The sequence below is a fragment of the Chelonoidis abingdonii genome, chromosome 19 (assembly GCF_003597395.2).
Source record: "Chelonoidis abingdonii isolate Lonesome George chromosome 19, CheloAbing_2.0, whole genome shotgun sequence".
NCBI classification, from domain to species: domain Eukaryota; kingdom Metazoa; phylum Chordata; order Testudines; family Testudinidae; genus Chelonoidis; species Chelonoidis abingdonii.
Genome location: NC_133787.1, coordinates 34,844,889 through 34,871,754, shown reverse-complemented (window position 1 = coordinate 34,871,754; position 26,866 = coordinate 34,844,889). Strand labels below are relative to the sequence as shown.

The 26,866-nt window shown below is 42.3% G+C and overlaps 1 protein-coding gene across 3 annotated transcripts; it reads left to right on the top strand.

Annotated features, from left to right (window-relative positions):
• The first annotated feature begins 1,759 nt into the window (after window positions 1-1,759).
• On the top strand, window positions 1,760-25,055 carry MEAK7 (MTOR associated protein MEAK7). 3 transcript variants are annotated; one of them, XM_075073860.1, is made up of 9 exons: window positions 1,760-1,903; window positions 2,650-2,713; window positions 7,292-7,482; window positions 13,968-14,198; window positions 14,955-15,099; window positions 15,978-16,418; window positions 19,315-19,433; window positions 20,627-20,806; window positions 22,799-25,055. In XM_075073860.1, exons 3-9 carry the CDS (start codon window positions 7,315-7,317, stop codon window positions 22,919-22,921), a joined length of 1,407 nt encoding a protein of 468 aa, XP_074929961.1. In that variant the 5' UTR covers window positions 1,760-1,903; window positions 2,650-2,713; window positions 7,292-7,314; the 3' UTR covers window positions 22,922-25,055. The 3 variants fall into 3 exon arrangements, with proteins under 3 accessions (XP_074929961.1, XP_032633452.1, XP_032633453.1); XM_032777561.2 differs by lacking the exon at window positions 2,650-2,713 and having other exon boundaries at window positions 1,761-1,903; XM_032777562.2 differs by lacking the exons at window positions 1,760-1,903; window positions 2,650-2,713; window positions 7,292-7,482 and adding an exon at window positions 9,886-10,044.
• Window positions 25,056-26,866: the final 1,811 nt, after the last annotated feature.

Here is a 26,866-nt window from a genome sequence, read left to right as displayed (position 1 = left end):
CCTCTTAGTGACAAGAAATTCTCCCTCTTCCTGCAACAGTGCTCCATAGCAGTCTATCTGCAGACCTTTAAGAAATGTTTAATCCTCAATTAATGGTTAATCCTTTGGAGGTCAGGCAGAATTATGAATCAACATAAATAAGGAAAGACCATAAGTTTCTTCCAGGACCATGGACTTTGAATCTTATTCTTTTTTTATATCTTATACCATTTTCTTTATCCTTCTTCTTACCTGACCTGGGCAGAACTCATCTTTTCTATGTACAGAAGAAAGCAAAAGGTGTATTTACCACTTCCTATCCTATTTCCAGATGAACAGCCCTGAATTTAAATAGCTCAGGGGGTTCTTTTATGCATTCTTCGAAAAGGGCTGCTGTTTTTTCATTTGCAGTTCACCATCTATCTTCTTTTATTATTCTGTTCCTATTAGAACTTCCCAGGTCTTGGATTTCTTAAATATTCCATTTCATCTCTACAGATTTCACCTCCCCCTTTACCCAGATTTTACTGACCTGTTGGGTCAAACTTTTAAAACAGCCTGACCTATTGCAAGCACTCAACTTGACTGCATGCAGACAGTGATGTGTATGCAAGTCCTGATATATGTGAGTATATACTAGTGTCCAAATCATGGGTTGCATGAGCGTACTAGAATTTCTTTATATACCTATTGTAGGTATGGCCTCTGACTGTGGGCTCTGCTCCTGAACAGTATCTGAAATTCATCCTAGTTTTCCACTTTTGATTTCCCATCAGCTTCAACCAATTTCCTTAAATGCATCAGAATAGTTCTACACCAGTCTTGTTAAAGTCCATTATCCCTGTATTTTACACTCAGCTTTTCAAACCAGAAGACATGATCACTGGATCTGAGGCCCCTGTAAACTTAAGCTGTGTGTAGTCCTGAAGATTATTTAAAAAACTTGATTCACAGCAGCCTCTCCCGGTGCTATTCATGATGTAAATCACGTGGTAAAGGAGAGGCTGAAATCCATGTGATACTGTCACAAATCCACAGCTACCTACGTCATGGCTGTCCCTGAGGTGCACAGAAGGGACATACAGAATGTCATGGCAAAAACAGAGACAAGCGGGAAAGAAAGCCTACATCCTCCTGCCCCAGAGCAGACCCCTCCTAGCACTATAGGGGGAGACTCTCTGAAGGGCCAGCAGCACACTGCTTATGGCATAGGCTGACCCCACTTTAGGCTCTGTACTGCTGGCCCCTTCTGCCCGTGAAACAAAGGCTGGCCCCAGCACTAGAGCAGTATGAGATTCTTCCTAAGAGACCAGCAGTTTGGGGCCTATGACCCTGGCCTTGATGACACAGAGTCTGGCCTGGCAGTACCGGGACTATGACACATGGGCCCCACAGTACAGGGCTTATGAGACACAGGCTGGTCTCACAATACAGGGCCTCTGACACTCGGCTGGCCCCACAGTACAGGGCCTATGACACATGGACTGGCCCTGCAGTACGGGGCTATGACCCATGGCTGGCCTGGCAGGGGGCGGTGACCCTCCCTCCCCTAGGCAGAGACCCCAACTCCCTCACCGCAAGTCGTCCGTCGCGATGACGTAAAGGGGCGTGGGCAGTGCAGCCATCTTTGGAGAAGTCCCGCACCAGAGACCCCGCCCCCCATCCTGACGTCACGCCTCAGACCCGGCCCACTCACATGATCGCGGCAGAGCCCCTCCCACAGATACCGGGACCCTGCCCGGCGCCGCCCTCCTATTAGCGGAGCGACCCATCTGTCAGGCCTAGGGCCCGCCCCTCACGGCTCGCCGCCGCTCCGGCAGGGGTCCAGTCTAGGCTGAGGGGCGAGCACGTCATTCGCTGCTGCTCGGGACGGGGAGTCAGGCGGCCGCTGCGGAGAGACGCCGGGGAGCGCAGCCGCGGCCAGGTGAGGGGAGGAGAATCGGGGACAAAGGCGTCTGTGAATATTAATGAGGGGGCGTGCTCATGAATATTCATCGAGACTGGGTAATATTATGAATTAGGGGCCCTCGTAGCTATTGGTAACCGTTAATGACTTCTGCTGTTCGTTAATGCGGATCAGGATCTAACCTGCACATCGTGCGCCTGTGCGGAGGGTGCGCCTATTAACGAGGGGTGGATCGCGTATATTCACAGGCCGGCCTGTGCATATTAATTAGTTGACGTGTGTCTGACCATGGCTAATTATTAATATGAATGAGATTGGCACATTAATATTCATGACGGGGGCCCTAGAGTCTAGCCTCTGGCTGCATTGGTGGCCCACGGCTTAGCAATGCCCCGAGGGGAGAGCTCATGGCCCGAAAGGGGAGTGGTGAATGTTCCTGTTGCTAGAGCGCAGGGATTATTGGCCTGGGGTGGGATAGACTGGAGACGGGCTGCTGCCCTGTGTGCTGGCACCCACGCAAACTCAAGGCTTTTCAGAAAATCCGACAAACCGCAGGCTAGCAGCTGTTGGGACAGGGATCCTTAACTAAGCAGATCCACTAGCCACTCCTGCCTGGGCCACTGAGCCTGGAGGAGGATTCCTTGCCCAACGCCCTTATTGGCACCCGAGGTGCCGCTTTAGGCCTGGCAAAACATCACTGTCAATTTTTGTTATAACAGTGATGCTTATTTTTAAGCATTATTTAAATTTTTATCAATTTCAAGTGTTTCACAGTTGCGAGATGGGGGGAGAGGGGACGCACAGACCGGAACTCGTTAATGACAGCAGGTACTGAGAATCACAAAGTCAAAGCTTTTGAACCATTAAAACACACATTGTCAGCGCCGGACTACATAAAATAAATATCCTTACATCAAACTCTAATACGTTCTCAAGCAGTGCTCTCAAAGCAGATGGCGTTGCCTGTCTGTTAATTTTGATCATCATTCACGAAAATGTTTACTGGCTGTTTGCCTGGTGAAATCAACGTTTCTGGTTCTTCCAAGCCTCCTCATGTCCATTGGAGGTGCTGGCTGGGCAGTGGCGGGTGCTGCCCTTGGCTGGGGTCGTGTAGCCTGCACTCAGGGTTGGCCTCAGTGTGAGAGTTTTCAGGAAGCTCCTGCCAAGCAGCTGTTAGGACAGGACAGTAAATCTTTTTGAAACTCTTGAGTGCTTCCATAGGGCGGAATCTCAGCCCTTACTCAGAATTTGAGTGACCAGGCTGTGCACACGGAGATCTGCAGGGGATGAGGGCGTTGGGCAAGGAATCCTCCTCCAGGCTCAGTGGCCCAGGCAGGAGTGGCTAGTGGATCTGCTTAGTTAAGGATCCCTGTCCCAACAGCTGCTAGCCTGCGGTTTGTTGGATTTTCTGAAAAGCCTTGAGTTTGTGTGGGTGCATGCTGAACCGCCCCAGCACACAGGGCAGCAGCCCGTCTCCAATCCATCCCACCCCTGTTCACCCAGCATCTTCTTATGGATATGAGTCACTTTACCCCTCCCACATGAACCCTTGCACTGTGGAGTGCAGGGAGCCCATCCAGAACACAGTTCTGCAGTATATGGGCAATACAAACCCTCATGTGTGGTCCTACCTCTCTTCTGCTCCCCATAAAGTAGAACATCAGCTCTGCTGCAGCCATGGAGGGAGTGAGACCAGGATTTGTTTTCTAGTGTGTGTTTGTGATATTCTGTACCTTGGGGGAGTGTCCTGGAACCCCCATATTCCTCATTTTTATATAATTGTGATGTTACCTTATTTTATATGCTTTATATGTATCGGGGAGAGGTTATGATCTGCTGAAAGTCATTTCTCTATCCATATATTTGGGTGACCAGATGTCCCATTTTTTGGGACTTTTTCTTATATAGGTGCATATTACTCCCCACCATCTATCCTGTTTTTTCACAGGTTTCTATCTGATAACTCTACATATATGTATATCAATAATGTATATGAAGTTATGAGAAGTGTGTTATATGGTTGTCACTAAAACATGCTGTAAGATGGGGAATCAGCCAGATATTATCTCCCCAGAGGCAACAGCAGGAAAAGTAACCAACACCGGGGCGGGGTGTCAAACAACCCATCAACAACCATTGTACAGCAAGGGAGCTACAATGCAATGACTCATCTGCATGAGGCCACACCAGGACAATTGCTCAACCTTGCCTGGGGACTCAGCAATGCCCACCCAGACATGCCTGGACTTGTGTTTTCCAAGCACCTGAACTGAGGGTATAAAACCGAACACAGGGGGCCCATGCTTGGCCTTTCTCCTTCACCGACCTCCATTGCAAGCAACAGGGACACTCTGAAGACTCTAACTGAGAGGACTGGCTCAGATTTCAAGGGTGAAATCTGTATACTATGAACTGTAATATCCCGTGGGGTGAGAAAACTGCTTAATCTAGATGTTGGCCAGTCTAATAGGGTTGAGAGTTTAGACTGTGTGCTTATATTTTATTTCTTTTGGTAACTAACTCTGACTTTTTGCCTATCACTTAATTTCACTTAAAATCTCTCTTTTGTAGTCAATAAATTTGTTTTACTGTTTATCTTTACCAGTGAGTTTGTATGAAGCGTGTGGAAAATTTGCTCAGGTTTTGCAAAGGCTGGTGTATGTCCACTTTCCATTGATGAAGTGGTGAACCAGTTAATAAATCTGCGTTGCTCATCTCAAGCAGTGCAAGACGGTATATTTCTGAGGTACAGTGTCTGGAGCTGGGGAGATTTGGCTCTGGTGCCTTTCTCTGTGTTATTCATGAGTGGCTCTGGGAGCATTCATGCAAACTAGCTGGATGTTGGGTCTCCACATGCGGTTGTGATGAGTGATAACAGCACCTGGGGGGGTTTGGTGCTGGTCACTAGCAAGGCATTATGAGACATAGCCCAGGCTGGAGAGAGAGAAGGGGGCACAGTCTCAGGCTGCACCTTGGGGATCTCGTCACAGCCCGTTTTCAACTTTACCTCAAATACCTAGCTAACACCACGTCAGAATTAATTCAGCAGCACTAGAAATTAGGCCCGGGAAATCATTTCATGTTGAATTTCCTTCCTTTACTATCTCCCTGTGGCTTGTCTGCTAGAAGTTGTTGTTGGTGTTTAGCTTTGTGTGTTTGTATGGAAAGGTAACTTGGGGAGGGGGAAATGTGCAGGTAAAGCTTTGGTAGTTTGTTGATTCCACTGCATTGTAGATAGATGACTTCTTAGACTGTAGAGTTCTCCAGTAAGAAGGGTGAAGAGGGTGGTGGTGGTGGCATCTGGGAGAGGGGGTTTTGGTTCTAGAGAAGCCAAGAAGGGTTTGCAGACTTTGAAAAAACATGTCTAAATCAGCATGGATGAAGAAGGTTTATTGGCAGCCACTAAAGTACACTTATTCATCACTAATACCTTTTTAAAAACTAAATGGAAGTTAGCAAATCTTTTCCTAAAATATGCAGAGCCCGATTGAGTGTCCTGGCTGAACTATGATCAGAAAGACAGAAACAGAATGGAGGTATAGGAAAGGTGGCTTTTCCAAAAGTAGGTCCTGTTCCTTTTATTCCTCCCTTTCAGAGTTCTCAGCCTTTGAGTTTTTAAATCGCTGTTCTCCTTTTGGAGATTTTCCCCTCTTCTTCCTGTCGAGCTCTGGAGAGAACTGGTTTCATCTGGGTTGCAGCTGTCCCTTTGTGCTCCCAGGGCTAGGCCTGTTCATTTGCTGAGAGTCCTTAATAACTGTCTTGTTCAAAATTAGACACTAAGGCACCATTCCCTTCCTCCTTTGCAGAGGAAGTGTCTTCTAGTCAGGATATTGTCAGGCAGGTTACCTACCTACATAGTATGGAAACTCATGTTAACATTGGTGTGTTGTAGTTTAACATAATAATCCTGTGGGTTGGGTACTATCTCTCATGAGTTACCAGCACCATACGAACCAGATTCTTCAGCCCTTATCTGCGAGTGCTTTGTCATGTCATTTTCCTTGGCTGTTGTTTGAATGACTTATGAAGTCAGTCTGTAGAAAAAGAAATTATCAGCTTTTCTTCATTGAGACCCTACCTATGACTGATGTGTTTTTTCTTGTCATGTACTACTGGCAGAGTTGTCTTCTGTCCTTACACCCATCAGAAAGAATAACATAATCTGTCATAAGGATTCCATAACCAACTTGTTCACTGGGATTTACTGATGTATTCCAACTGACAGTTTTACATTAACTCTGTTGAAGCTAATTTAATCATTAAATCATATTATTTTTTCCATTTGATAAGCCCCAAATGATGTTTGTATTGGTAGAAAGGGTGGACTCTTACACTTACACTACATGTTTTTTTTTAATCCTATTTAATGTTCACATTTTTCTTCAAGTGTGTTCAATCTCTGTTTTCACAGAGTCCTAATGACTATATTTTATGACTAATTTGATTATTTTCTCCCCTTCACAAAACTTGCACATACAGTAACTTTTCACTTAATGCTGTAGTTATGTTCCTGAAAAATGTGACTTTAAGTGAATCCAATTTTCCCATAAGAGTGAATGTAAATGGGGGGGTTACGTTTCAGGGAATTTTTTTTTTTTGCCGTAGATTGCAGTACTATAGTTGGGAGGTGCTCCTGCCTTACCCCACACAGGCACAGCCCACTGGCACTGGAGACAATGAGGCAGGCAAGGAGGCTGCAGTTGCTGTAGGCTAGGAGAAATACGTTGCACAGCAGCAGCTTCTCTACTCTGCAAGCACTAGGGGTGGGGGTTCAACCCTCGGCCCACCCACTCCACCCCTTCCCCCAAGCCCCCACCCTTAACCCGCCTCTTCTTCCCCTCTTCTCCCTTTAGTCCACACAATGCATCCTCGCCCTTCCCCCCTCCCTCCTGCCTGTGGCAATCAGCTGGTTTGCAGCGTTCAGGAGGGAGGGGGGAGGAGCAAGGGCTCAGCGCATAGGCTCCTCCCTCCTCCCTTGCCTCCTGCCCCTGGCAGTCAGCTGGTTTGCGGCATTCAGGAGGCAGGGGAGTGAGGGGGAGCCTGCGCACCAAGTTCTCACTCCTCCCTGCCACGAGTGGGAGGAGAGGGAAGGTGCTGATCTGCAGGGTCTGCCGGCAGGCGCTGTGGGGGGGGTGGTGGAGCTGATTGGGGGGCTACCAGCTGTGGACAAAGCAGGCAGCCAAACAACGTTATAACAAAGCATTGCACAACTTTAAATGGAGCATGGTCTGTAATTGAGCAGAGACGTGAGATCGAAACAATGTTAAGCGAGAGGTCGTTAAGTGGGGAGTTACTGTATATGTGAGGAGTTTTTTCTATTCAGTGTTGAGGTATTTCCCCCCCCCAAAAAATTAATTGTTTTTCCCATGCTTTTATTCTTCTTTTTTCCTTTCATCTTCCTCATAGGATTCCATCACTTTTTTTAAAAGATGGGAAATGTGGAAAGCAGTTGCTATGAGAACCACCTTTCAAGGTTCCTTCCTGAGGAAAAGACAGATATCGATGGAGTATTTGATACCTTATCTGGGTTGGATGGATCAGGAGAAGTAAAGATTGGAAAAGCTCCCGGAAAAGCTGTGACCCTGGCAATGTTAAAGGCAAGAAAACCTATCATGCTTAATATATCTGTAATGTAATTTATTGAATATTTTTCTAGAGAAAAAAGAGAGATTCATGGGTAGTTAATTTTAGGTGTTGTTTCATTTTAATTGCATGTTAAATATTTCTTTTTGAGGGGGAAGGATATATTTAATTTTTTTTCTTACAGTTCAAGATTATTAATAACTGAGGTTTATTTGTACTCAATATCTCTTCAGTTGCACCCAACTGAAAACAACAGGTCTGATTCTGATGTATCTTAGCAGCAATATGAATATGTTTTGCAGAAGCCAACAAATGGAGAGAATATTTCTCTTACCCAGAATTTATGAATGTGTTGTAATTTACAGAATTTCTTGGCAAGTTGTAACATAATTAGATTTATGTTCGGTTATGTCATTCTTGACTGCTCTCACAGCCACTAATCTTCACTCTGGTACTGAAGTGAGACATTTAATTTTGCGTGATTAAGCCATGTAAATTAACATATAGTACGCTCTGTGATTAACTTTGCATTAATTTTCTAATCAAGTTAAAGGAGGAAAAATATTTTTGGAGCATTTGACAACTTTAGTGTGACAGCAGTCAGATGCCTAAATTTACATCAATCTAGATACATCACCCAAGTCTGCGAAAAATTTACACTCCTGAGTGGTATAATTAAGCCCCCCAACTCCTTTTGTAGACACAGCTAGGTCAATGGAAAAATTCTTCTGTTGAACTAGGTACCACTGCTTGGGGAAGTGGATTACCTACATCAACGGAAAAGCCCCTTCCATCAATATGGGATGCATTTACACTACACCCGATGGTGGCATCCTGCAGCTGTGCACTCTAGCACCCATAGTGTAGACATGGCATAAGTTCCTGCTACTTGTCTCACTTCAAGATCCTATGGCACTTTTAGAAAACCTCTTTACGTAGCAGTACCCTAGGTGTCAGTCCCTCTTTGGATATAATATGCTATAATGTCTAAGGGCAGGTCTAACCTAGAAGCTCTACACTGGCGCACCAATGCAGCTGCACCACTGTAGCACATCTGGTGAAGATGCTCTGTGCTGACAGGAGAGCATTCTCCTGTCGGTATAGTGCCGGAGTGGACAGCACTTGAGTTGCTGTAACTTGTGTCACTCTGGGGGGTAGGGGTGTGTGTCTCTTTTTCACACTCCTGAGCGACATAAGTTAGATGGACTTAAGCAGCAGTGTAAACCTGCCCTAAGACTGTGGGTTCCAGTTCTGCTGCCGCTGAAATCAATGGGAGTTCTACCACTGACATCAGTGGGAGTGGGATTGAGCCCTACATATTGACTTTGCTGTACATATAGCATGTGGTCCAGCTTCCATAGATGTCCAGAGGAGTGTGGACATTTATTTCACTGGGACTACTAGAAGGGGCACTGCACTGAAGGGACCTGATTCTGATCTCTGACTGCTTTTACACCAGTGGAAATTAGAGATGAATTAGGCTGAAGGTATTGAACATATTATGTGAAGTGTTTTACATACTCTCCCTTAGGTGTTATGCCAGTGGAGGGCAAACTTTTTGGCCTGAGGGCCGCATCTGGGTATGGAAATTGTATAGTGGGCCATGAATACTCACGAAATTAACAATTCCGAGATATTCAAATAAACTCTATTGAATAAAGATACATTTTAGTGGAAATAAAAATAAAACCTTATTTTTTATAAATATGCCATCATAACAATGTATTACAATAATTAAACCAAACTTAACCCCTTTCCACGCCCTCTTTGAATAATGTGAACAATGCAGCTAGTCGCCTTTTTTTACAATGGCATCAAAGTCCGGTGTCATTCTCGTTGTGGAACTCTGCAATACTGAGCTGAGTTGCTGGTCAGTTAAATGGGATCTGTAGCGAGATTTATTGTAATTCAGCAGGGAAAATGTTTGTTCACACACAAATAAAATGTTCGTTCAATAAAACAAGGATTTTCTGGGCCACCTTGCGGATATTTGGGAACTTTGTTTCTCTTCAGGAGGTGTAAAATTCATCCAGTTTTTCTGAATTGTACTTTTCCTTCAAGGTGGAATTGCACTGGAGATCAATGAGCTTCAATTGTAATTCTTGTGGGGCTTTCTTGTAGTCAAATGACAGTGAGCATGACACCAGCTGTCTTCTCTATCTTCTCAAAGTCAGAGAATCAATGGGAAAATTCTCTGGGCAAGTCACTCAAAATTTTGCTGTACTTTTCTCTCTGTTTTGGTGACACTTCCAAGTATTTCACTGTTGGAAAGTAAGCAAACACTTCATCCTTAATTTGTTTTGAAAACAAGACTAACTTGGCTTAGAAAGCTGTCACACTAGAATACAATTTGTGTACAAATACATTCTTTTCTTGCAAGTTTACATTTAGTTCATTTAAATGTGTCAAGATAGCCACACCAAAAGCAAGGTCGCACACCCAGTTTGAATTCTTTAATTCAGGGAAATCATTTTCTTTCCCCTGCATCTCCAGAAAAGTGCGAATTTCATCTCTGAGCTCCCACACTTGCTGCAATACCTTTCCAGGGCTGAGCAAGCGGACATTTGTCTGATAAAGTAAGTCAGGGTGTTGGACGTCAGTGTCTTCAAGAAGGGAAGTGAATTGCCGATGATTAAGTCCCCTCGCTTTTATGTAGTTCACTATTTTTCACTACTGTGTGAACAACACGATCAATGTCCAGAACATTTTTGCAGAGGGCCTCCTGATGTATATAATACAATGCAGAAAAATCACCTCTTTATCAGGGTCTTACTTTTTTACTTTGTCCTGAATTCTTTTGAAAAGTCCTACATTTTTCCCAGTTAAATTTGGTGATCCATCTGTGGCTATATTTGCCACTTTACTCCAGGGGAGCTTCAGATGTTCAAGGCACCAGACACCCTCTCATATAAATCCTTAGCTGTGCCTTTCATTGATTCCATTGATAAAAATTCCTCTGTGATTTCAAATTTTTTGTCAATTCCTCTGACAAAATACAGTAACTGCTGTGTCCTTACTGTCAGTGCTGTCATTGAGAGCTGACGGAAACAATGTAAAGCCCTGTGCTTTTTTGTTCTACTCAGAAGCCAAATGTTCATCAGCTACTTCTACACGGCAAATAACAGTTCTCTGTGGCAAACTAGTGTTCTCAAATGTGTTTTGGTATTCCAGTCACAGCATGCCAGCAACATCAACCATGCATTCTTTCAAAAACTCCCCTTCAGCAAAAGGCTTATTTTGTTTAGTGATTTTAAATGCCAGAACATAACTTGCCTTTGTAGTGGCTTCCTGAACTACAGCTTGTCGCACATAAGTATTTTGCTCAGTTTTTAAGTTTGGGGTGAATTTCTCAGCTTTTCTTGCCCTTTCCTCAGTTGTTAAATTGCCGACATAATTAGGATGTTTCGTAGAAAAATGGCGATTCAAATTGTACTCCTTGAACACCGCGATGCTTTCCTGACAAATCAGGCATACAGCCTTCGAGTTCACGTTTGTGAAAAAATATTTTGCGTTCCATTCTTTGTTGAAAACCCAACACTCACTGTCCACTTTTCTTTTTTTTTTTTGCTGCACTCATTTTTGAAAGGGAAAAGAAAATCCTAACTGCTGCCCTTATTTCAAACTGTTGTTTTACAAGATGGCACGCACTGTGAAAAAATCGGGCCCTCTCTCTAGCCTGGATTTGTCGGGGGTCAGTGCCCCTGACAATTTTGAGCCATGGCACTCTATCCCAAAACCAATGTGAACAAAAAGAGGCAGGTGTAAACTCACCTGTAACTTTATGCCCCAGCCTCCCCCCAAAAATGTTCTTACTGTTGTACTTTGAGTTCTGTTTGCACTGTTGCATTCATTAAATGTTTGTATGTAGTAAGGGATGTTACTGCGGTGTGGTGAGAGGACTCATGAGGTGTGGTGTGTGGGGGGCTCCACGGGGCGGTACCAGGGACTCCTAGGGGCCCTGCTGGAAGTGTGACACCAAGGCAGCTGTGTCATAAATAGATAGCTAAGGGTTAATGTTTCTTTTACCTGTAAAGGGTTAACAAAGGGAACCAAACACCTGACCAGAGGACCAATCAGGAAACTGGATTTTTCAAAGTCAGGGAGGGAATTTTTGGGGTCTGAGTCTTTTGTCTGTCTCTCAGCTATGAGAAGGTTCTTTCTATCTTCTAATCTTCTGTTTCCAAATTGTAAGTACAGGTAGAAAAACAATATAGGCTTTTATGTTGTTTTGGTTGTATTTACATGTGTGTAGCTTGCTGGAATGTTTCAAATTGGATATCTTTTTGAATCAGACTGTTTATTCATTTTTTTCTTTTAAGCAATTGATCCTGTATTATTGTCATCTTGATACAGAGAAATTTTGATGTCTTTTTTCTTTTTTTTTTTTATATAAAGTTTTCTTTTTAAGACTTGTTTGAGTTTTTCTCTCTGGGTAGGCTAAGGAACGAAGGGGAGGGGAATTCTCTTTGTGTTAGATCTACGGAGGGTGAAGCTCTGCAGCACCAGGGAATTGGTGGGAGGGGGAAGAGAGATAGAATCATTTCTGTTTCCTTGTATTTGGGGTTTGTCTCTTTGTGGAATAGAGGAGACATGCTTCTTGGTATTGTGATGTAAAGAGATTGCATCAGTACTCTCAGGTGAGCCCAGAGAGGAAAGTCTGGGTGGGAGAGAGAGGGGGAAGGGAAGTGGGTTATTTCCCTTTGTTGTGAGACTCAGAGTCTCTGAGTCTTGGGGTCCCTCCAAGGAAAGTTTGGGGGACCAGAGCAAGGCAGGCGCTGTAATTCCTGTCTGGTGGCAGCGAGATAAGATCCAAGCTGGTAATTGCTTGGAGGTGCATGCTAGGCACCCACATTTTGGACGCTAAGGTCCAGATTTGGGAAAGAGGCTTATGATAAGCTGTGCCACATGCGGGGGCACCCGAGTTAAGATGGGAGCAGCTGCGGCCCCTGAGCGGTTGCCCTCCGCTCGAGGCTATCGAGGATGGGGCCATAGGAAACCAGGAGGGGATTTGGCACGCTGCTACATAGGGGTGGTGAAGTCATACCTGTGCAATGTGGCGTTTTGTGTGCCAGAAGAATCTTCCCGGAAGATGGTGCTCAAAATGAACTGCTCATCACTGAGGTGGGGGCTGGGAGCGCTGGGCAGAGCACGGCAAGCCCCCAGCCCCATTCCCCCGGATGGAGCATGGCAAGCCCCTGTCCCCGCTCCCCTGGCCGGAGCTCAGCGGCTGGATAAAAAGGTCCCCACCCCGCGGGCCATAGTTTGCTCACCTCTGTATTATGCTATGTAATCACATTCTGTTCTAGTGTATGTATATATTTTGTATACTTTAGTTAGTTTATATACTGTGAAAGCTTCTCAAGTCAAGAGCCAGCGATCTCCTTGAATATTATGTCTATGATATATTGTATGAAGCTCTGTAGAAATTAGATAGTAATCCAAATCTTACTCATCTTACTCTCATGATCAGTCCCTTTGATTTCTGTTGTCCAGCATCAGTGGGACTCTTTACATGAGTAAGGTGAACTAGATTTGGCCCAATGATTGAATTGAATATTGCTGTGCAGAGTAAAAATCCTTCTAAAGGTAGTTACTATACATGCATCGTAGTTATTTTTCAGAGTTAATTATCTTGTCTGCATTTGGTTTTTAAGAGGCAAAATTAGACAGGGGAAATTTCACTTACTTATTTCTTTAAATGCATTTGTAAACTATATTTCCAAAAAGAAGCATCTTAGACTGGCATAATACATTCAAAACTTTGGTTTCACTAACTGAGCCACAGATCTTTGAAACGGTGTTTTCTCATGGAAATCCTTCACTTGCATGTTTTTAACTTTTTACAAGTTCTAGTTTAAGATAGTTACAATAAAATGACCTTGGCCTTTACATAAGAACGGCCTTACTGGGTCAGACCAGTGGTCCATCTAGGCCAGTATCCTGTCTCCGAGAGTGGCCTGTGCCAGATGCTTCAGAGAGGGCATTTTTGAGCGATTCAGCCTGTCTTCCAGTCCCAGCTTCTGGCAGTTGGAGGTTTAGGAGCTCCCAGAGCATGGGGTTGTATCCCTGACCATCTTGGCTAAACAGCAATTGATGGACCTATCCTCCATGAACTTACCTCATTCTTTTTTTAGCACGGTTATACCTTTGGCCTTCACAACATCCCCTGGCAACAAGTTCCACGGGTTGACTGTGTGTTGTGCGAAGAAATACTTCCTTTTGTTTGTTTTGAACCAATGGCCTATTAATTTCTAAATAATTCAAGGTCTTACACAATTCTGCTGGAAACCTTGGGGATATTATAAAGTAGTTGATGAAGATGGAGACTGCCTCTTTGAGAAGTGATCTTCTGTGAAGGTTTCACTCTAATATATATTAGATAGTGGGATATTCAGTTCCTAACCAGTACACCTAAGATCAGCTGGACTGTTTTAGCTGCGTATAGATGTCTTGTTCTTCCCAGTTAAAAATCTGTCCTTAACTCTTCTTTCTCTGACAGGCCCATGTCCAGGAAGCATTACCAGAGCAAATGACCTTTAGGCTATACAATGGAATGAAAAGTGTTGACCTGGCTGGGAAGTCACCTGGCTCAAGTGAACAGATTGTTAAGAAGCAGTTCGTAGTTTTTATGTCAGCCCTTTTAAAAGGCAACGTAGAGGAGAAGAGTAGCATAATAATGAGAATGATATCTAGTATCGAAGGGTCTGTGAAGGGAAAACAAATCCAAGAGGTAAAGGGAAAAAAAATCATTTGTGTGTATTTTGGTTTTCTTAAATGTTTTGGGGAGGTAGTGGTTTAAGCCCCGGGCTGAGAGTCAGGACTCCAGGGCTTTTCCTAGCTCAGCCACTCACTCGCTCTGACCTTGGGGAAATAATTTGAGGGCCAGATTGCATATGGCAGTAGTGCTGTGGGGATGGACTTATGTAGGCCCCCTGTGAACCAGTCTCAAGAGTCAGTGGCTGCACTGGGAGGCGCATATAGACTACTCCCTTGAGGCACACTCAGGGTTCACACACCCAAAGCGGGCGTAGAGGAACCCAGAGGGAGAACAAGCTGCACAAACAAACGGGATGATGCAGCCCGGGCACTCCCAAGTCCCTCTGGGGGCAGTGTAGTTCCACTTCACCCCCAGTATTGGCCAGATTGTAAATTACACTATCTGACCCTCTGTTTCTTCTCAGTTTACTCATGTGTAAAAGTTGTTTAATAGTTACTATACCGTGGAAGGATGTTTGAGAATTAAGGTTTATACTTGAGATCATTGGGGAAAGGGTGTTGAACAAATGCAAACTATGATTATTTATGAAATTTAACTATACTGGACAGGTGTTATTCATAACATTTACTTATGACAACAACATCCATATCACCCAGACCACTGTGATAAGCACCAATTAATGCCCTTGTGGGGTGCTCTGTGGTGTTCTTGACAATTTTCTTTTAAATATGGAATTAAGGTTGTAATGGCAGCATTATGCCCTTTAAGTTCACAGAGGACCTGATCACCTCTGTAGTCCATGTACTGAGATCCAGGAATCTGCTGAAGGGCTGGAATCTGGAGATGACTCAAGATCCTGCCAGTGGAGTAAAGGCTCTGGCTTCTCAGCTGTTATCAGAACTGAAACTTGAAGGTAAGCAGTGAAAATACTGAAATAATTTATGCCAAAATGGTGCAAATATTGCAGAGTCAGCTGTTTTTGCAAGATATTTACTCTCTCTGACCTGGAGTTCAAAATTCAGATCAAGAACCAAAACAAGAGGGTTGAACTCAGATTTGGAGATTTTAATTACCCACCTACACTTCCTGACAGAATTTGGGATCCGTTTGGATTTGAATTCCCAGTTCAATCTAATTTGAAGTCATGCAGATTTATAGCTATGTGTTTTATCTCATTAGGTCTCATCAGTGTTGTAGAATTACATGGCTTACAGTTGACTGATGTTTTGTGCATTTATATCCATTTGTGGCTGTCTTTGCTTATGCTGGATGAACGAGACCATGCTTTGCTATGCCATGGTATTAGACCTGGCTTGAGCATTGGCCTGCTAAACCCAGGGTTGTGAGTTCAATCCTTGAGGGGACCATTTAGGGATCTGGGGCAAAAATCTGTCTGGGGATTGGTCCTGCTTTGAGCAGGGGGTTAGACTAGATGACCTCCTGAGGTCCCTTCCAGCCCTGATATTCTATGTTTCCATGATCTTGTAGAAGCCATCTGATATGTTATAACTGAGGCGTCATATTTTTCAACCATCTTTCCAACACAGCTAGAGGATGTCCCAAGAGTTCTGCCCCTTTCTAATGCATACGTTCACTTAATCTTGCGGACAGTATTAGCTCCTTCCATATGTAGTTTAATATTTGTTTGAATAATGAACAAATGCGAATAAGTGTTTCCCACTGTAAAAAATTAGAAGGCAAGTAACTATATACTTGAATACTATAAGCAGCTTTGCAGATCCCTTGTGAGAAATGTACAAGTTATCTTGTGTTAATGCATTCATTATGTAGATGGGAAGAAACTCGCAGGACCTCCTCTCATGGATGCCATGTGTGATCAAAGTACCATTGAGAACTGGGTGTTTCAAGTTCCACAGATCTCTACTTTCCTCAATGTTATCATCAGGCAGGGGCTCCTTGTCCTGCATTCACTCCCAGATCAGGCTAATGACCTAGTCAAATTGGTTCCAAAGTGCAAGGGCATCAAAGGAAGAGGATTTGTTAGTCTTCTTGACATCCCGTCCATCATATACATCAACTCCCACCTCCCCTCGGAACTACAGCATAAGTGGAGGCTTTTGTTTTGTTCTCGGGTTCATGGAGAAAGTTTTTCACAGCTCTGTGGGCAAATCATAAACCAGGGTCCCTGTATATTGGTCTTAAAGGACTTGGATGGATATATCTTTGGTGGGTTTGCATCAGACTCATGGGAAGTTAAACCACAATTTCAAGGTAAGAATTTCTTTATTATTCTGCAAAATCTCATAGCTTAGAATAGCTGCATGACATGTGTTAATGAAAACTTTATCAAGGGAGCGAAGTGAAAGGAACTCTTGCAAGACAGTTGAATCTGTCCTCTTCCAAATGTTAACTTGTGGCTATCTTTTGACTTAATTTCAAAAGCTTATCTGTCTCAGTGGAAGAATAATTTGTTGACCCTGTAGTTCTTCTCCACTCTTTATTTTCTGTTTTCTCACATACAGAGTTGCCCATGATATTGGTACGACAACATCCAGTAGATAGAATCGTAGACATTAAGGTCAGAAGGGACCATTATGATCGGATGAACCCTTACAGAACATAGTTTAATCAAACCATTCTTTCTGTTGTTTATTGTTTCCCTTAGAAAATGTCTCTTCACCTGCTAGGCTGATGCTCTAACAAAACCAGAATGTAGTCATACTGGTCGTTGATGTCTGGTTCATCGGTGTCTGTTGCATTGCATGTTGTTTAGCAGGAATACCTTTCTATATCTACTTCTTGAACTCAGGAATTTTACTGGGCTAACACATATCATGCTTCTCTAAAACATAGGAAATGCTTGCTTCCTTACTTCAAAATGAAATTATAATTCTGTATGTTGGTAAAAACGTGGCTAGTTCCTCTTCCCTATTGCGAACGCAGACTCAACACTGATGATTGCTTTATAGTTTGTATCTGTTATTCATTGACAATTTTTAAATCCGCAGGACTTACTGTCCACAAAATAAATACCCTAGAACAAATTATCTTTTCAGTTCTACCCACTGACTTCACTGGAGCTCCATTGGTATAAACGAGAGAGTTATACCAAATTTCATTATTTAATAGATTAAAATAAACGTCCACTAGATGGCGGTCTTATGTTTGTTTGGCTGTTGCTCTACATCAGAGGTCAGCAACCTTTCAGAAGTGGTGTGCTGAGTCTTCATTCATTCACTCTAATTTAAGGTTTCACATGCCGGTAATACATTTTAACGTTTTTAGAAGGTCTCTTTCTATAAATCTATAATATAGAACTAAACTATTGTTGTATGTAAAGTAAATAAGGTTTTTAAAATGTTTAAGAAGCTTCATTTAAAATTAAATAAAATGCAGAGTCCCCCGGACCAGTGACCAGGACCTGGGCAGTGTGAGTGCCACTGAAAATCAGCTTGTGTGCCGCCTTCGGCACCTATGCCATAGGTTGCCTACCCCTGCTCTACACAGTGGAAAAATATACCAATACACACACACACTCGGCCAAATTCTGCTCGGTATCGCTGGAATGACTGCAGATTTACATTGCTGAAGCTCAGCAGAATTTGTCTCAATATGTTTACATCTAACAGATGGATATTTCTGTAGATGGATGGATGGATATTTATGTTCCTGTTTAAAATACAGCAACAAGGGGTTTCCCTTTGATCTAAAAGCTCTCACTCATGCTAGCTGAACCCTTTATTTTCTCTTTACAAAACTTGGGCAGAGGGGACTATAGCTTTTGAAGTAGTAACTGAAGAAAAAATATACACAAGGTAACATATTAATATGATTTTTGTGTTTCTCTCACTCCAGCAGGTTAATTTACAAAATATATTGCCTTGCCAATTGCTAATCATGTGGTTTAATCAGTGCCTTTGGGTTGGTTGGAATTTGAGAGGCGAGGATTTGAAGAATTTTAAATGGCCAAGTTGTTTTCTTTTCAAATGCAGCTTGCCTCATGCATTATCACAGTTATTTTCTGGTGAGAATTCATGCAACAGGTCTTTAGCAGTTGCCCTTAGAGAACAGTTGTGGCAGACACGTTGCAGAAACTGTTGACATCTTATTGCAGGGGACACTTTTTAACTTGTAGATATTAATTCAAACACACCTTGACCTGATAAATTAGACAGGAAAAATGAGGTTTGATTAAAATCCTTGTGAAATTTTGCAGAGAAAATTGATTTGTGAGTGTAGAAACTCTGTTTGCATTGATTTAATAGATAACTTACCCTGCTGAACATTCTCATTTATTAATACAACTCCCTAAATTATATATTTACTCATTTTACTTCATATTACTCATTTTTAAAACCTTGCTCGTTTTAATTAACCTTCCAGTCTGGATCCCTTGCCAACTGTTCAGTAGGGCATTATCCAAGATATTGTTTCATATTTTTAGTTCTGTGTTTCTTAAACTCAGGGAAAATGCTAGCTGAGGTCTTGACTCAGCAAAGAACTTAAGCACATACTTTGCTGAATTGGGGCCTAATTTGGGAAAACATAGGCCCTGATTCGCCAGTGTCTTGTACTGTGTGTAAATACACCTGTACAAGATAAAAATAATATGCTACATGCTGTTTACATGGCATTTTACACCTAGCTTGTACAGCTGTAAACAACAACAGTGGTGCAAGGCGGTGAAGCATCAGTCCCTTACACCTTCTCTACATATAAAACTTGCATCAAGCTTAACTAAAAGTTTTTTATGTCGATCAAGCTGAATTGATGCATCCCAGTTGTAGATGGAACCAAGAGTGTCCACACATAGGGGTTTGCACGGCTCTAGCTGAATGGATTTAAAAACTATGTAGGTGAACCCGTGCATGTTTTGTGGGTAGCCCAGTCATTACATTGTAATCAAACATACCCACGGTCTCTAGATTCTGTCCTCATTTACAGCTATGCAATCCCATTGATGTCGGTGGTGTTGCACAGCTATAACGGAGAACTTTGGCTATGTGTCTTGACTAAGCATCGGTACTCGTGCTGCTGACATATCCGTTCTTGTTCTGAACTGTTTTGCTGCTCCTTTTTGGGATCTTGCTTTCCTGTCCTATTCATAAGTAAGTCACACTTTGTCCATTGTTTTGTCTCTGACACTTTACACGGATGCAATTTATAGGTGACAACAGATGCTTTTTGTTCTCCGTTTCTCCTTCTCTCATGGTGTACACGTACACTGGATACAATGACCACTACATGTATTTGAATCACGGGCAGCAAACTATCCCAAATGGACTCGTAAGTACTAAGAAATGACAGTTTGGAAATCAGATTCGTGGCTGGTCTTTGAAAGTTTCTGGTGTATTTGTTTCTGCCTTTTTAAGCTGACATATTTCATGTGCTGTGATTCTTAAAGGAAGTTTTCATCTTGTGTATTCACTCAGCACTTTTACTACAAGGATTTCTCACCTTAATACATTTTCATTCAGAGTAAAGATGCCAGTTTATCTGATTATTTACAGCTGATGTTCATATTTAAACAGTAAATTGTTTAGGGTAAAATCCATTTGATGCATTTCTAACCCAAGTAACTGGGCTTTGGGCAGGTGAAGTTTCTGGGGAGTTAAGGAGTAGAATCCATCCTCAGGTTGTGAACAATGTTCAGTGTTGGCATGCACCCGTCTGGATGCGACCACTCCAACCTGTTGTCTGGAAGAGTTGGTTGCACATGTCCACACCACTTGTGTGGTGTTAGATTCCCGAGACCTGCATAATTGAAGATCCATATGACCCATCCTTAGTCTCTTCTCACTGCCACACTCATGCTGGTTTATGCATGGCTGGCATAAAGAAACCTCCATCAGAAACTATGCACAAAGGTTGTAAAGTTTGTCTCTGTGTGACTACCCCCTGGAAGTTCTTTGTTGAGTCCCACACAGGGTCTTACAGGTGGAGAGGACTTTGCGCCAGTTCTCAGCACCATAGTGGATTTCAGTTATTTTAAACAAGCAGGCAAATGTTTTAAGACAGAATGTGTCAGCATTTCCTCAATAGTTACTTCAGTAATCACTGCATCCCAGAGAAATCTTGCTTTAAAGAAAGCCACATCAAATTGTTCTTGTTGCTTGAAATGGGAAAGACTTGGCTAAAATGGGTATTGCCTTGTTAAAACGGGCATGTTGTCAAACAAACAGTAGCTGTTAGACTACATAGCGGGTTACATTTCCAAAGCAAGGTACAGCTGATGTATCTGCAGAATTGTCATTCTCCTATAGGACATGCAAGGTGGGTATTGTACAGATAGTTTGCACACACAAAGATTCAATTTAGATATGTAAACAGAAGTTTATCTGAAATGCCCCATTTTACCAGCTTTGGAAATTTGGCCATAAATACTAAAACTAGCAACTTACAATCTACCCCTGAGCCCTGGCCTAGTTTCTGGTTTATGTTTGTTTAATAAGCATTTAATGTGATGCTTTATTTCACAGGGCATGGGAGGACAGCATGATTACTTTGGGCTCTGGATAGACAGTAACTATGGGAAGGGACACAGCAGAGCGAAACCTACCTGTACCACCTACAACAGTCCTCAGCTGTCAGCTAATGAAAACTTTACGCTAGATGCCATGGAGGTGTGGGCAGTGGGAGATCTCCCAGAAGGCGCAGTGGTAAGTGAATACACTGTTTCAAACGCTGGCAAAATTCGCCTACATGTGTAGAAACATACAAGGGAGAATATATTGAACATATTTCGACAATGTTTTAAATATGTTGACTTTTTGTCCATATTGTGAGAAATCACATTTTATTTATTTCTTTAGCACCCATTGCTATGGCAGCTAAATACTTTCAGAAATGTAAAACACATGAAGTACGTATGCCAACTGGAACGAGAGGCATAAATGGAACAAACCAGAACTACTGCAGCTGTCTGTATGAAATATTGGCTGTGCTGTTGTAATCCTTTTAAATGACTCTACAATGCTATATATTTGAAGTATGTAAATATCGAGGGAGTGGGATTATTTTGGGTGTTTAAAGAGAAGAAAATCAAGAGAGCCATAATTTAGTCAGGGATGCAGGAAATCTTTGTGGAGCTTGGTTTCAATAAGAACAAGTGGGGAAGGTCTTATTGCCTAAGATGTGCATAAATAAACTTGCATGAAAGTTTCTCTGCTCCTGAGGCCAGGCTGAGAACTCTGGATAGTAAATCTTCCTCAGTTGTGCCTGTTACATTGTCTATTTTACGCAGCTGATATTTTCTTTTCACATTATGTAAACATGCCCATAGGCTATACAGTGCGCACACATCTGTAAATAGAAACAGAACGGTTAAAAAAGCAAATGCGGTTTTAGGATGCATCAGGCGAGGTATTTCCAGCAAGGAGAAGGAGGTGTCGGTGCCGTTATATACGGCGCTGGTGAGACCCCACCTGGAATATTGTGTGCAGTTCTGGTGTCCCATGTTTAAGAAGGATGAATTCAAACCGGAACAGGTTCAGAGACGGGCTACTAGGATGATCCGAGGAATGGAAAATCTGCCTTATGAAAGGAGACTCAAAGAGCTTAGCTTGTTTAGCCTGGCCAAAAGAAGGCTCCGGGGGGATATGCTTGCTCTATATAAATATATCAGGGGGATTAACGTTAGGGAGGGAGAGGAATTATTTAAGTTTAGTACTAATGTAGGCACGAGGACGAATGGGTACAAACTGGATATTAGGAAGTTTAGACTTGAAATTAGACGAAGGTTTCTAACCATTAGGGGAGTGAAGTTCTGGAACAGCCTTCCGAGGGAAGTAGTGGGGGCAAAAGACTTATCTGGCTTTAAGACTAAGCTTGATAAGTATATGGAGGGGATGTTATGATGGGATAGTTTAATTTGGGCAATTGATCTTGGATTATCAGCAGATAAGTCTGCTCAATGGTCTGTGAGGGGATGTTGGAGGGGATGGGAACTGAGTTACTGCAGAGAATTCTTTCTTGGGTGCTGGCTGGTGAGTCTTGCCCACATGCTCAGGGTTTAGCTGATCGCCATATTTGGGGTCGGGAAGGAATTTTCCTCCAGGGCGGATTGGCAGAGGCCCTGGAGGTTTTTCGCCTTCCTCTGCAGCGTGGGGCATGGGTCGCTTGCTGGTGGATTCTCTGCAGCTTGAGGTCTTCAAATCACAATTTTGAGGATTTCAATAACTCAGTCATGGGTTAGGGGTTGTTATAAATGTGTATGGGTAGGGTTTTGTGGCCTGCCTTGTGCAGGAGGTCAGACTAGATGATCATATTGGTCCCTTCTGACCTATGAGTCTATGAGTCTATGAGAACTAGTCTTTTAGGAAGACTGTCAAATTGTATTTGAACCACTTAAAAGTTCATATCTGTACTTGAAATATTGGGTCAGATTAACCAGTATACTCTGACTGGTTTGTAAACCAAAGCAACCGTAAACAGTAAACTGGCCTGCTGAGCCAACTTTACAGCTGACTTGTGTCACTGGAGTGGCAGAAAGTAGTTGGTATGTCCTAGTGAATCTTTTCTGTTTACATGCACCTGGGAAATCATCATAACAATCTTTAAAACCAAACAAATAGCTTATGGATATTCAAGGTGACCTGACCTTGTTGTCATTTGTGATGACATTTTAAATTGCCTTTTTGATTTTGTTTAAGATAAAGGGTAAGAAGAGCATCCTCGATACAGACCCCGAAGCTCAGGCCTTGTTAGAAATGACTGGAAAAAGTCGTCAGAGCGATGGTTTGCGAGAGCAGATTGAAGATGACGACGACAACTAAGATGACCCATGTGATTTGGATCATTCTGCTTGATCCCATCAAGTGCTGATATTCCTTGGACAGGATATTTTCTCATCTGTTTCCATTTGTATAATTAGCTGAAACAAAATTACAGTGTAAAGAGTACTAGCGTAATAAGTCCAGGAAGATGTCATGACTGCATGTGGTTTCTTTTGGAAGAGTGGGAGTTTAGATAGCTGGCTAACTCCTGGCTGTAGCTGGAAATAAATTTGATAGCATTTGCAATAGGTTCATTTTCCTCTCTGTGTGCAGATATTAAGCACAAATATTATTGTTGCTGTTTAGTCACCTGGCGTATTAACTGTTACTATATATAGAATTATAAAGATGTCAAGCTTTTGATACCTCAGCTGAAAATAATTCCTTGCATGCAGTGAAATCAGCTTCATTATTTAAATGTCTATGCAGGGTACAAATTGTTATTTTAAAATGATATCTGTAGAACCGTCCAGTTCAGTCTTTATAAAGGGTGTGCTTCATTTGATTTGTGGCTGTAAACGCTGCTTCAAATTAGGATCTATTTCTAAGCTCAGCTTTTCCATAAATTACAGTATATGGATTGTACGCAGAAACAGAGAACTCTGGATATACTGCATCCAGTTCTGCACTGACTTATGCTAGACTTCATTTGAGGGAAATTTCACTTAATTAATAAGCCAGCTCAGAATTTGGCCCTTTGTAAAATAGTCTTAGAGTGATTCAGGGATTCAACCGCAAAGACTCCTATCAGTGGGCCCAGTCCTGTGGTTCTTACTCAGGCATAACTCCCATTGAAGTCAATGGAAATTCTCTTGGAAAATGCCTTCAGAGGTAGTCTCGCTTGAGACTGGAATGCGTGATTACGTTATAAGGCGTCATACAGCTAAAATCCAATACAAATGCCTTAAAAATGTTGGAGTTAATGTCTATAACTTTTGAAAATATTTTCTAATTACAGATTTTGTTGTAATGAAATTTTTTTAAAAAATATGTTGACCTCTGATACACTATCTTTTTTTTGTTTTTTTTGCTCCTTCTCTGTCATTTACAACACTCGTCTGTGCTGGTGAGTAGCTACAATCAGTCACATTCAGGGCTTTTTTCTACTAGAATCCATTGGCAGCTATCAGTATTTCAGTACCTTGAGTATTGCTAACCCTCTAGCTATGTAATTTACTTGCCAAACAAATCCACTTCTACTGAGAACTAGAATTTTCGCCCCAGCAAGTGACATGGGGAATTGAAAATCAAGTATTTATCTCTTTATTGATATGTATAACTGAGGAATCTTTCTCCCAGTAAAGCAGAAGATCACATGAAATCATCTTTGTATTAGACTGGATTCACTGTCATATAAAGGGTCTAGGTTTTCACTGTTGACACTGCATGGTGCACAAAATATACTTTTAAAAGGGTATATGGTCATTTACTACTTTGATCAGGTTCCAATGAACTCTAATGCCGCCCTGAAAGTATTTTCTCATATACCCTTAGCTATCTGGTGCTTCTTCATTGGGTGCCAAAGTAGGACATTCAAATTAGCTTTCTATTTGTGCCTTCACTTTATAATGTGAGAAGTAGGTGGTATTCATGATTACTATATATAAATTATTGTTGAAAGGGGAACATGGACAAATCCCTCCTGCTGTAGACCCTGGTAATCATCTATGCATTTTATACCCTACCCATAATAATGGTTAGTGCAGGCGTCAGCAAACTCTGGCACACGGCTTGCCAGGGTAAGCACCCTGGTGGGCCGGGCCAGTTTGTTTACCTGCCACATCGGCAGGTTCGGCCGACCACGGCTCCCACTGGCCGCGGTTCACCGTTCCAGGCCAGTGGGGGGTGGCGGGAAGCCGTGCAGGCGAGGGATGTGCTGGCCGCAGCTTCCCTGTGCTTAGCGTATATGTGGTACCTATTCATCAGTATATGTTGGGAAGGCCTAAGCTAATATTATGTGTTTACCTAAATGATCAGGTTAGGTTCCAGAGTCTTTAATGTGCTCCAAATTCTGTGTTGAGTAATTATACTGAAATTTTTACACAATTGTTTTGTCTTCTGAATGTTTTTATAATAATTTTTAAATGATATGTAGCAGAACTACTGTAGAAAATTAATAAATAAATGTATTTGGTTCTTTAACAGGTTTTTTTGTTTACATCCTGTCTCCTGAAATTTCCCCAGCAATTTCAATTAACTATTATTCACTGCCTGAACTAGACGATTGTGTAGTGTGACTGAGTGTTGTTAAAATAGCTTCTGGGCTCCATGCCAGAGATTGCTACATTTCTGGAATCTTCTAGAAGAAAACTTTAGTAAGTTATCTATGAGGGGGGTTTTTAAAGCCATTTTTAAGCAAACCAAAGAGCCAGTTCATAGTTTATGATAAGCAGGAACAAAAAAATTGTCACCAAAGAATAGCTACTGTGGTTAGTTGTGTTTAATTTTGTTTAGTGAATTGCAGAAAACGGCTCTTCTCCAAAAACTTAATATCTGAAGATCTGACTTGTCTTTGAACCAGTCTGAGTCAGAGCAAAAAGGAGCCACGCTTGATTGGTATTGTGAAGGAAATTCATGTTGAGCTACACCTTATTGTACATCAGTGTAGCATTTGACTGCATTGAAGTCCTGTGATTTGTGACCTTGGAGGAGCTGGACTTTTTTATCTTTCAATCAGATCATATAAGGTGAAGGTGATTGGTGGGGGAGAGAGAAATCGAACAGGGTGATGCTTTTAGTGAGTGTTCTGAAGGAGAATCTATTTACAGACTTGCCCAGCAAGATGATGCTGACACAAGGCACTTCCTGGTAAGTGAACAAGGAACTTTGGATGTTGTAATTGCTGACAGAATGCTTACTGTATTGCAAAAGTTGTATTCTGCCACAATAACCTTGCCCAGCCCTCTCCACACTGTTTAAAGAAAGGGAACAAAAACTGCTTTATATTTTAGTTCTAAAAAAAGCCCCTCATACATCAGCGAGTGTAACTTTAACAAAGTGAACGAACTTATGGATGGAGTGATGTTCCAAGAAGTGTTTCAGCAATATCTTCTGTATGGAAATGAAGCTCCCAAGTTCTGTAATTACATAGAATCTTATGGATATAAGTGATCACAAGGCCTCTCTAGTCTATCCCCCCCGCCAAGATGTAAGATTTGTTGTATCTAAACCATCCAAGACAGATGGCTATCCAGCCTCCTTTTGTAAACCAACAGTGAAGGAGATTCTACAGCCTCCCTCGGCAATCTGTTCATTGTCCTACTGTTCTTGCAGTTAGGAAGTTTTTCCTGAGATTTAACCCAATCTGCTAAGCTGCAGATATGGGGGTGCAGAAACGGAACAGGCCGGTGTACAAAACAAGCAGTCCATTTGCAAGTGAGTATCTTTTCCCCCTGGTCTTGTCTGTCAAGCCCAAGGCTGTTTCCCATGCAGCACTGCATTCCAGTGCAAGGATGTAGAAAGGAACGAGCTAGCAATGAAAACATCCCTTCCTAGGTTTTCATTGTTGTTTCGGGTTTTAATAATGCCTCCCTCCCACCAAAATATTGTGCACCTTATCTACTGGCCAACAGTATGCTGTATCACAACCCCTATGCTAGGCTATGGTAAAGGTCTTTGAATGATGAAGGGCAGCAACTCCTAGATCAGTATAACCATCTTTCCATGGTGCTCCATTACTGTATTTGGCACTGCAACACCTAACTGATTTAGGAGCCTAAATCTGATTTTCAAAAGGGATAGAAGCATTTAGGAGCTTAAACCCCATCAACTGTCAATAGGATTTAGGCTCCTAAGTGCTTAAATCCCAGTTAAAAAAAATGAGATCTAGGCTCCTCAATCAGTGCTGAGCACAGAAATGCTTAACTAGCTTTACAAATCTGGCCCACAGCCTATAAATCCAAGAAGGTTTTGATCTAAAGATTCCTGTAGGGGTGTGAAAGAAGA